This window comes from Sabethes cyaneus, chromosome 2 (genome assembly GCF_943734655.1).
Source record: "Sabethes cyaneus chromosome 2, idSabCyanKW18_F2, whole genome shotgun sequence".
In the NCBI taxonomy this organism is placed as follows: Eukaryota; Metazoa; Arthropoda; class Insecta; order Diptera; family Culicidae; genus Sabethes; species Sabethes cyaneus.
Window position 1 is genome coordinate 181,871,479 of NC_071354.1, and position 12,226 is coordinate 181,883,704.

General features: G+C 37.8%; 2 protein-coding genes across 7 annotated transcripts in view; one reads left to right on the top strand and one right to left on the bottom strand.

The window, feature by feature from the left end:
• The window catches only part of LOC128737532 (acireductone dioxygenase), a 389,037-nt gene that overhangs the window by 51,397 nt on the left and 325,414 nt on the right, over positions 1-12,226 (top strand). The window lies entirely within an intron of this gene.
• LOC128737520 (coronin-1A-like) overlaps positions 9,072-12,226 on the bottom strand; it is a 73,995-nt gene continuing 70,840 nt past the window's right edge. For all 6 annotated transcript variants that reach the window (XM_053832182.1, XM_053832180.1, XM_053832183.1 and 3 more), the window contains 4 exons: positions 11,628-12,177; positions 11,251-11,567; positions 10,993-11,187; positions 9,072-10,931 (listed from right to left, as the gene is read on the bottom strand). In XM_053832182.1, the coding sequence (XP_053688157.1) occupies positions 10,803-10,931; positions 10,993-11,187; positions 11,251-11,567; positions 11,628-12,177 (1,191 nt within the window). In that variant the 3' untranslated portion in view covers positions 9,072-10,802. The remainder of the gene's footprint in view (positions 10,932-10,992; positions 11,188-11,250; positions 11,568-11,627; positions 12,178-12,226) is intronic.

The window sequence follows — 12,226 nt, forward strand, 5'->3', positions numbered from 1 at the left end:
CGTAGTTTCGATTGCAATTCTGAATCCACGACCGCCGTTGTTGTACGTTACCAAGGTAACGGACGTGTATATGGAGTGATGCCAACGTAAACATTTGAGCATGAAATTGACCAATTATTTTCGCTATTAAATTAACAGTCGTAGAGTGTCGATGACATACTTATAAAATTCACTGACAATAAAATTCACCGTAACGCACATTTTATGTGATAGAATTACTGTCGGATCTAGAACAGCAAAAATAGATACTTGATTCTACGTTTCATAATTGTTCATAACAGATTATTACCTAACTACTTGCAATCCTGTTCTGCCATAGCATGAACAAAACGATAGTAGCAACAAGTACTGAAATCAGTAAAAAAGCAGCTGGACTCTAACGACCTTCACCTTAATAGCTAGCTAACTAGTTAGCGAATAGACATGATGACACTGGGAGAATTTACAATCAGTTCGCAAACTCGCTTGCTAGCTACCAGCAAACTCGCCTAATGTAATTGAGGTTTAAGTATACGAGTGCGAAAAACTCTGCAGAATCCACATTAGGGCCACATTTTAGTGGCAATAAATTTGGGGAACTGTGGGTAAAACCGAGACCCTAACAATTTTCACAGAAATTCCATATTTGTACGTCAGTTGTTGTCCAACAAACCTCCCATAATCTTAGTTTAACTCTAAATCATTCATTCTACGAGGTCTGTTTGCTACATATTTTGAATGTTTTGCCTTTCTACTATATAAATATATAGTATAAAGGTATAGAAATCACTTGGAAAACCGGAAATGGAAAGAAGGTCCTGCGGGCCGAATGTTATATACCATTCGACTCAGTTTCGAAAACTGAGCATTTTCTGTGTGTGTGTGTATGTATGTGTGTGTGTGTGTGTGTATGTGTGTGTGTGTGTATGTGACGCTTTTAATCTCACTCACTTTTCTCGGAGATGGCTGGACCGATTTTAATGTTCTTAGTGTCAAATGAAAGGTCTAGGTGTCCCATTGGTCGCTATTGAATTTCATATTGATCGGACTTTTAGTTCAAAAGTTATGTATAAAAATACGAAAAATATCGGACTTCATTATCTCATAGATCTCTTAACCGATTTGAACAAAATTGATTGCATATGAAAGAGGAGCCTTGCAAACCCTTAACTTCCAAATTTCATGACGATTGGACTTGTAGTTTGAAAGTTACATAAAGAAATGTGAAAAAATAGTATTTAAAACATATTTATGTAACATATAAGCATTAATTTAATGAAAAACATCACACATTTTATGATTATTTGAAAATTACTGCTGAGATCTATCAAACGAAACCGAGTTATTTAAAATCGGACGCTTCATTCAAAAGTTATTCAAACTTTAACACTTAAGCACCGTATATTAAACCGTTAAAACGTGTGAAATCAAAACATATCAATCAAATGTTGATTGTATTCAATGTATGAGATGTGTGTGATGTATGTGTGCGTGTGTGTATGTATGTATGTATGTATGTATGTATGTATGTATGTATGTATGTATGTATGTATGTATGTATGTATGTATGTATGTATGTATATATGTATGTATGTATGTATGTATGTATGTATGTATGTATGTATGTATGTATGTATGTATGTATGTATGTATGCATGTATGTATGTATGTATGTACGTGTGTATGTATGTATGTATGTATGTATGTATGTATGTATGTATGTATGTATGTATGTATGTATGTATGTATGTATGTATGTATGTATGTATGTATGTATGTATGTATGTATGTATGTATGTATGTATGTATGTATATATGTATGTATGTATGTATGTATGTATGTATGTATGTATGTATGTATGTATGTATGTATGTATGTATGTATGTATGTATGTATGTATGTGTGTATGTATGTATGTATGTATGTGATGACAATTTGCAATTTTAAAATTTGCAATGAAATTCAAGAAAAGTGAGAATCATGTTAATTGTCTGAAGTTTTTGAAGCCTCTTATTGGAATACGAACTCTGAAATTAAAGAAAAGAAAAAACTTTTACCGACTAAATTCCACTATTTAATATTCATTCGCGACAGATACGTATACGCTTTGAAATAAGACACTGATGAAGCCTGCACGTCGTAGGTGAACTACGTATCTGTTGCAAATAAATATTAAATAGTGGGATTCAATCGAAAAGTTTATTCTTTTCTTTGATTTCAGATTTCAATTGTCATTTTCGTCACTTGCTGTTACTCACAATTGTACAAGAAAAGCAAAAAGCGAAGAAAAGCAGTTTATTTAAGCATGTAGGTATAGTGGTGTATAGAATCAAAAATACTAGTGAGTTGATTTTTCCAAATAAATTTGTACAAACTCCAAACAAATTCTGCGCATCAATAGATGCTCTTTTCAATCAATAGATACTAGAGCTTAGAAATGTTATATGAAAAATAGGAAGTAAACGTTGCACGGTAGAAATTTTGTAAGATTTGTTTTCGTTAGTGATATTTTAAAGGACAGATGTCTTATGTCATGTATCATGTTTTAATAAATAAATCAAAAAAGACAAGCACTGGGAATCATATCGATCGTATTTCCCATTCTCAAGCATGTTTATGGCGCAGCTTTGGCACTATTTTTCGACCTCATCTTGTTTTCCTAACCCTCTTACATTGTAAAAACGATGCGATCAAGCTAATGACTATCTTTTCATGAAAGTACATTCAAAAGAAGCTTAAGTTTTGATTTTCATGCAAAAATAATTATCTGGAGGAGCGCTAGCTATGAAATAGTTCCATTCCTCGTTTTCATATCTAATGCTCTATTCAGTAATTTTTTTTCTAATTCAGATATATTGCAAAATTGAAGCCAAGCAAACCAATAGTAAAATTTTGAGATCAATCATTTTGTTGTAGATATCCTTTTTCTTCAAAAGCGAAATATAATAATAATTTTTCTGAACTCTTGTTTTTCAAAGATGCTAACTTTTGAATGCATGGTATTAATATCAAAATATCAAAAAATCTGCTATGAACAAATACTTCATATTGTCAATTCAAAACAAGTTTCGTATGTGGCTCTGAAGCCCGAAAGTTAAGGCCGTCTGTAGACCCGTTAGAGGATTAATTTCTAATTTTCTATACATATTCAGTCAAGTCTGTAAAAATTATCTTTTGTGTTTACATTATTTTTCTATAAATATTATAAAACTAAATAAGGTGTTCATCAAGTAACATAAATGACGCTTACATGTATTTACGCACCCAAGGAAAGAAAATATAATTATTCTACACAATACGTTGTGAATTTTACTGGCAAATAAGGATTTTGAGGAATACGGAACGGATATTTAAAAATATAGTCTAATATAACATCTATACATCTACAATTAAGTTCCTGAGAAATTAAATAATGATTATTGTGGCAGTAGAAAGGCTAGGTCCCGGCGCTAGGTGGATTAATTCGGGTTTTTGATTTATAATGTAAAAGAACAAGCAGCAGTGCGGGTAAATTCGACACCCTGTCAGGGTAAACCGACACCTCATAAATATCAAGTGAAACCTTTTCATGAAAAATATGATTCTCAGGGAAGATGCCTATAGTACGCCTAATGACAGCGAGGAAGAATCAGCCCCCTCCCCTCCTCCCTCCTGACCAGGGATGGAAAAAAATCGCTTCAAGCGATCAAGATCCTAGAAGCGATCAGATTCAGATTCATTGACATCACTAGTTGTAAGCGACAAACACTTTGTCGCGATCCGTACAGATTATGACAAACCTCATGTCAGATCATGTTCATTGCATGATTGCGTTGAGAAATATAACAGATACAGACGATTGGATGTGTGCATCGTATGAATCGCAATACAAACAACATGTGTGACGTTTTTTCTCGCAGCTAGGTAAAATGTAACACTATGATCGACTGCTGCGACTGTTTTGAGAACAAAATCTTATGATCAACGCTAAAGATTCACTGTTTGTCATGATCTGTACGGATCGTGATCTGTGCGTGTGGCGATAACTCACAGGTTTGATCAAAATCACTGCTCTTCCATCCCTGCTCCTGACTGACTAAAAGCACAGAGAACAGACATTTATGTTCATATAAAATATCGTTCAAATGCTGTGTAAAGCTTTAAACAAAACACTAGCGACATCTCTCTTAGCGTGCGCCACATAAACTACATCCATGTTGCCAGAATCAATACATTTTTCTGCTATGTTCTGCATATTCGAGTTACTAGCAACTATAATGCCAGTTACTGTAGCAACGACGTTGGCTCGAATCTGTTTATTAAATTTCAATAATGTTCAACGACGCATATAAACATTCGACTGCCTATCCCAAAAATTACTTGGTGAGGAGTATAAATCGAATTATTTTGTTGAGGTATGTACAATTTAAAATAAAAATTGGAATAATCTATCAAGCGTTACTACCAGGTACTATTTCAACAAACATACAGGCAGTACATAGGACGGACTTCAATCTCTCCATCAATCGCACGCTAAGGACAGCCAAAGTCTCACAATTTTATCGAACATTTTAACAGCAAGGATATAATATACCTACTGGTTATTATTCAACATTGTCGAAGTAAAGAGGAAGCTTCTAAATATACATCGATAAATTACAAAAATCTTAAACGATGCAGTATTCCGAATATTTATTTTTCCTTTGGTCATCCTTACTGATTCCACCTTCGATTGTTCTATTAGATATTTAGTTAAACATTGGCTGACTCTAGGACTGACTTCACCATGCCGCCATTCATTTAATTCATTCTCTGCAGTAATTTTTTATTAATTTACAGAAACATAATTTACCGGGACGGTTAAAAATGAATAATTCAATAAAAACCTGCTCCGGAAAATGTTGTTTACTTTTGTCCTATTCACATGTATAAACAATATGGTAGTTACTGTAGCAACTGTGAAAAGCTTTGATGAGCATGTAACGAGGGTTTTACAAGTGACTGACACCGACAATGAAAGCTTGTTCTGTTAGTGATATGAGCACCGCCTAACGGGAACATTACCACTTACGTCCCAAATGGCGGTTGAGCTTTTACACATCCTGCGCGGTTAAGATGAATGTCTGTTCTCTGTGCTAAAAGTGTCGATTTTACCCCGAATTGACTCAAAATTTCAGAACAATGGTTTAGAGTAGCAATAAACGAAAAAGCAGTGTAAGCAGTGAAGAGCTTACCGGCTTTGTTTTGCTGTTTGTTTTGACAGCTACGGAACTTCGGTGGTGTTAAAATGACTCGAAACGTAAGAATTAACAAGTGTAAACAGGATGCATTAGACGATTTGCAAAAAAACAGCAAAAACTTTAAATCGAGGGGTGTCGGTTTTACCCACAGTGTCGGTTATACGTTTACCCCACGCTATGTCCAAATTCACTTATTATTTTACTTACATGCACCTCAAATTTCTCTTCACAAGATGTTAGTATTAATCAATAAAATTAATTTAGAGAAGGTCTTAAAATATTCTATCTAGGTTTTTTGAAAAATTCAATTTTCAAGGTTATTTAGGGGTCATCCCCTCTCAAGTGATCATATCCGTTGTATTCAACCACCTCCGATTTCAACCAAATTTGATATAATTGCTTATTCCGACCGCACATTCATTTTCCCAAAGTTTTGTACGGATTGATCAATCCCCCTTATAGTGACGCTTTTCCATTTCTCTCAGATTTTCGAAAATACTCATTTTTCACTGCATGTCACTGCAAGGAGGACTGTTCTATCCATACAAAACTTTGAGAAGTTAAATGTGGAGCGAAATAGGCAATTATACCAAATTTGGTTGGAATCGGAGGTGGTCGATTACAACGGATATGATCTCTTGAGAGGGGATGACCTTGATAATTGAATTGTTCAAAAAACCCAAGTTAGAATATTTTAAGACCTTCTCTAAATTAATTGTTTTGATTAATACTAACATCCTGTGAAGAGAAATCTGAGGTGCATGTAAGTTAAATAATACGTACCTTCGGACATAGCGTGTACCCGGATTACCCCTAAAGGTTTTTTTGCAAAAAGATTATGCAAAAAAATTTAATTCATTTCGCATTTTGTTTCAAAATATGAAAATAGCTCTCTCTAAATCTAATATTTCCGAAAATCGGAAACAAATAGCGGAACAAATAGCAAACAACGGAAACTAATAGCGTTTGACAAAAACGGGTCTTTTCTTCAAAGAAGGATCAACTGGCACCAAATTTCAGATTTTTACTTTCTGACCTAAACAAATTATTCGTTTAGGCAAAATTTGGTTCAAAAAATCTGGTAATCCGAGAGGGCTCCAGCGAGCTCGGGAAAACGACCAAAAGTCATAAAGGAACTCTTGAGGGGAAAGGATTACCAACCGTCTATGATTTCAAACGATTGGCTTATGCCTTATGTGCGCCACCTCAAAGTGAGGACTAATCGTCACATTAATTGCCCAGCTTGAGTTCGAAGAATGAAATAGAGTTTACCCCATTTGGTTTAGAGCACAGTAATTTTTGGCCGAGGCCCCGTTTGGTATGGTCGGTTTGATAACGGGAACTCAACCAAAAAAAATGTATTTGCTCTAAACCAAATTTGGTCAACCCTGTATGATTCTGCGGATTCCTTTACACAAAATTACTAGGATTTTATGTTTAGTTTTCTCAAAATCTTGCTTGGTATAGGCGAAAAAAGGTAAAAATATGTTAAAAATAGGGGAAAGATGGTGAAGATGGTAATCTCGACACCATTGGGCAGATTAAACCTCAGCACCTAATCGTACATGGCATTCCAGAGCGTAGGACCGAAAATCGAACCCTATGGAACACCCGCAATCACTTTGTACCTCTTCGCACCATCAGCCGGTAACCTGCATAGGTGGTCCGGTAGCCTCATCTTGTGCAGCGCACTTTCCATAACAGGCGCTTCTTTATCCGCATCGGTTCGGGCCCTCTGCATAACCCTTCGCGCTATGTGGCACTCGGAGCGGTGGATAGCAATGATATCATTCCGCCAGTATGCCGAGCGACGACTGTTCACTGACTGCACGTTCATAGGCATGGCTGTATCACACGTTCTCGTCAGTCAGGTGGAGTGAAGTCACCCGTCGTCGTTCGCTTTCGACTTAGTCGAGCCATCTTGTAGGTACGTTAGGTCCCTCTGTTCTGGAGCCCGCGGCATTCCGGTGGGTTTGTTAAGGGTTAAAGAAAATCGCTTTCGTCGTACTGTCGTCCGGCATCCTTACGACTTGTCCGGCGTACCGTAGCCTACCGACTTTCCCCAAACGTACGACGGAAATCTCTCCAAGCAGTGCCTAGTTCGCCTCCGTCACGTCACACTTCGCTCAGTTTATACTCCGCCAAATATCGCCCGTAAACCCTTTTTGTCGAACATAGCAAGGACGCGTATATCCCCCTCACAGTTTCAAGTCCAAAAAGAACTACCGGTCTAATAAGGGTTTTGAACATTTTTAATTTCGTACGGCTGTGTATGCTTGATCGAAGCGATTTGTGAAGTAGACCCGACCGATTTCCCGTGTGAATACGCCAGTGGATCTCTTATATAGTGTTGTTGTCTGCGGACACTAACGATCCCAAATACACGAACTCATCTACCACTTCTAGTTTATCGCCAACAACGGTTACGGAGCGTGGGAGGCGCGCGTTTGTCTGTTTTGAACCTTTTCCTCTCATGTATTTGGTCTATGACGCACTTGTTTTTAGCCCAATCCTTCTAGCCTCCGCTTTCAGTCTGACGTATATTGCTTCCACCGTGCCGCATTCATCTAGTAAATATCTGATCACTTTACCGTACGTAGTACGTACACAAGTACACAAGTACAGCTGGAGGTCACCTAATCAAACAAAATCACAGATCGACCACGTTTGGATCGACAGTCGGCACTTCTCAGACTTCATTGACGTCAGATCCTATCGAAGCGTTAATGTTGACATGACCCACTACTTACTGATGGCTAAGATGCGTCCAAAACTCACTGTTGTGAACAACATTCGGTACCGACGCCTACCTCGGTTAAATCTTGCGCGGCTGAATCAGCCAGACGTCGCAGTAAACTACGCGCATTCACTCGAAGCTGGGCTGTCGGAAGAGGACGAGTTCTACACCCGACGTCAGCGAATTCTTCCACGAAAAAAAGCACTTCGAACACTTTGAACAGATCCCGCAGAGGCATTATGCCGCGAGCTACCGAAATATGTCGGGATAAGAATGACAGTATTTTGACGGACGATCTTGAGGTGACTGAAGCGGAGCTTTTAAAAATTGGACCAGAACAACTGGTCATTTGTCTGCACCGGTGATTGTTAAAATTTGGGATACAGAACAACGGAAGAGTGGAAAGATGGGGTAGTCCTCCGAACGTGTTGATCAAGACGCGGGGCACGATCTTCAGCAAATCTAGTCAATTCATTTGCTTTGTCGATAACCCGGATATTACGGTAGAACATCTGCAGTATTGACTGAGAAGCACACTACACTAAAGCACGAAGCAGAAAAGATTGGGAAGACTGGGTTGAAGGTAAATACGTGTAAAACAAAGTACATGCTGGCCGGTGGAACTAAGACAGTAATCGACGGGGACGAGTTTGTAGTAGTTGATGAATCTATCCATCTTAGCTCACTGATAACGGCGGACAATAGTCGTGCTTACTATGGACTTCACAAACAATTGCGGTCGAGCAGACTAAGTCCCTCCCTCATTAAATCAGTAGTTCTCTACGACTATGAAACGTGGACAATGCTCGAGTAGTAACTGAGAGTGCTCGGAGTTTTCGAAAAACGTGTGCTAAGGACGACCTTCGGCGGCATACAGGAGAACGGAGTATGGATGCGGTAAGGTGAATGGAATGAGTGGCACATGAACCTCGATTGTAGACACTCTTTTGGAGAGATATCTATCGTAAACCCGTTGGTAGAACTAGAGGGTGCAGGAGTTTAAACCCACCCTAAAAAAATTTATCCTAGGAATTGAAAATTGCAAAGTTTGCCAAAAAATAAAATAATAAAGACTTTCTCTCGGTTCTATTTCCAACGACAGCTGGTATTAACGCATTTTTTATGAAGACCTCGCTTCCTTGCTTTGCCACATCGAACATTGCTCTTTATTTTATTTTATTTTATTCCATTTCGATTATAGCTTACTTTTCACATTCAGCATTTAGTTTACTCTAAGCTTTTCCATCGTGTCGCCATTCACATTTCTCGTTTCTAGAGTTTTATTGAATGAATGCTTGGAGATTTTTCCGATTGGTCAAATAACATTAAAAGTCTTGAATATTAGGGGGGTAAAAGCATGCATTATTTATAGTATAATATATGTACTATTGTGGTTCTGCTTTGTGCAAAATTGTTTACTTCCTTCCAATACCTTTCTCTTTTAAATGCCTGTCAACTGTTTCGAATCGTGGATCGCATGAACAAGTCTCACCCATTTCGGTATCAATAGAGGAATGTGAACTTTCTACTCTGTGAATTTAGGGAAATTATCATTTCGTTCAACGACGGCTTTAAGATTGAAATCTGAATTTCTAATTCGATGTGAAACCGCCGCCGTCCACAAAATGTTACTTATCGATCAGCCGATTTAAAAAAACATATTAAATAGAGGTTTGAGCAGTCAAATAAAAACTTGAACGATGATAAATACATACACAACAGTTATCTATTCACTTTAAAGTCGTTGGAAGAAAGAAATAAAAAAAAAACAATGAAGGTTCAAAAGTTATACAGTCATACTACACTATAATAGGAAACATAAAACTGAGAGGCTTTCTGATTTAATCAGAAGGGAACAAATAACGGTCGCACACTTTTTGTGCTGAAGAAAATACCTACAATTGTTACGTAGAACATACCACTAACTTACATCCAATGCATGTGGACAGTTTTGTTGCTGTTGTCTTTTACACTCTGAACCAATCAAGTAGTAGCCATTCTATTGTTAAATAGAATTTCACCAAAGAGGAGGCATTCTATAAGCAATTATTGGTCATCGTCAAGCATGGTAACTTTACGTGCTTTTTGTTTTGTCCACCCGAACTAACCTGTGTGTGTTTTTTGTAATGATTCATAATGCATCAAATTGTTCTACACACTACAATACAATGCGCCACCATTCTACTCTTACTCTATAGCTTACCAGTTACGGGCTTAAATTATTACAGACGGTTTATTTCACTAATGTTTGTTTTAAATTTTATTAGTAATCACAAATCACATGTTTACCTGTCTTATTGGCTGGATATTAAATTTCGCTGTAATTGTGTTCGTCTATGAACATAATGCGGTTATAAGGTCACATGCAAGCTTAGGTTAAAACCACTCCATACAAATGCACTATTGTTTGTTTTTTCTTTTCTTTGTGGCTGACGGCGTAGCTGTTTGAAGCATAGGAAAGCAATTCAATAAAGCATTCACTCTGTGTTGGTTCAGTTTTCCGTTCGGTCAACAGCAGATGAATTAAATTTAGTATCAAGTCTTATCGGTTTCTTCAATCGGCCATTACACAATGGATTATTAGCGTGTAATTTGAACACCTCCAGAGAGCATGTGCTATTAGCATATTTTCTACCAGAGCGCTTTATAACGTAGTTTGATCGTGGTTTAAACCATGTATTCTCCGTTGCAAGTGGAGATCATAAATTTGGGTTATCATGATTTATTCCACTAGAACGCTGTCTGTCTCAATACGAATTACCTGCTTCGTATTAGAGGCTACAAAAAGCAATAATGAAAAATATTTTTACATTTAGCATAGCTTTTGGGTAAAGAGGAATGATATAATGTTGTGGTGAATTCCGATCTAGTGTTTCAGTTGCAGTTGCAACCGTTTCACCTCACTTTCCAACTCACGAACTCGTTTCTCCGAGTTGTTCAATGATTTGCGCAGACTTTTAATCTCTTCGGTTTGCTTGTTGAATGCTTTTCTCAACTGAAATGTTAAAAAATAGTTGATTAGTGGGTACTTCTAACAGTTAACACAAATTCCTCACCTCATTCTCCGAGTTCAACAGGTTGATATTCTCCAGCGAACTATTGCGAGAACTATTTCTCGAATTACTTAGCAGATTGTTCTGCAGATTCGTAATATCCTTGTGGTTAGCCGTCTGATGCTGTCCAAAAATTGCCTGCAACTGGTGGAACTTTGTACTCTGGTTGGTCGATGTCTTTTGGCTTTTCTCGATTATCTGAAAACGAAATCACGCTTCAACAAACTGCGATAATATCCTTAAATTTAACTACAAAAGTACCGTTTGTGGTCTGTAGTCCGGTATGGTTGGCTGAGATAGGAATGCAAATTTTTTCGTATTATTATCCAGCTTCCTGTTGTCGATTTCGTTTTCCTTGTTGCTCTTTCCGTTGACTTGTGGGCCCACACTTCCGCCGTTTGTGTAGCTATTGCCGTTTACAGTGGTACCATTTGTGATATTAGCGTGGCTATTATTGTGTGTTCCGTTGTGATTGCCATGATGGTTATTGAGAACGTTGTGCTTCTGATTATGGCTAGTTACACTGTTTCTGTTTTCTGTACGATTCTTTTGGGTGACCACCTCAACGACAGATTCACCTGAGAAAAAAGTTGAACATAATTCACCGGCAAACACTCGAAAAGTTCAGCAAAACAAACCTGTCTTCATGGATCTCAGTATCGGTTGTACATTACGTCCCTGTAACCATTCTTTCGCAGCAATAGCCGGTAGGTTCGCCAGCGTATCAGGGTAAAGATCACTTTGAAACAAAGTTGATTTTCGAGGCACAATCATTGAGATTGGCTCGCAAATATTTCCCGTTGCATGCAATTTGTAGAAACGGAACACTTCGCACTGGGTCACATTTACGCCACGTTTCGGCATAAAACCCAAAGCTTTCTGCGGTTGTCCCGAGAGAAACTGATTCAGATAGTATACGTATGGTGGCTCATCAACCACCTCATAGTACCGAATGTTCCCGTCGCCTTTACCAGCCAGATAGATCATCTTTGTGTCGTAATCAAAGTATGGCGTGACTACTCCACTTGAGCTATCTATTACCTCCTGTGCTAGTGGCTTTTTTAAATCATGCTGATTCCAGACAGCATACTGACGATCCGAATGCCGTGAAAATCCGGTCGTCAGAATTCGGTTGTTGTCCAGGAAAACGGCTTTCGAACACTTTGTGCCCATATGACAAACACCTTCCTGTAATGAACATAAAGCGAAGTCACTCATCGGTAGTTCATTTTTAGAT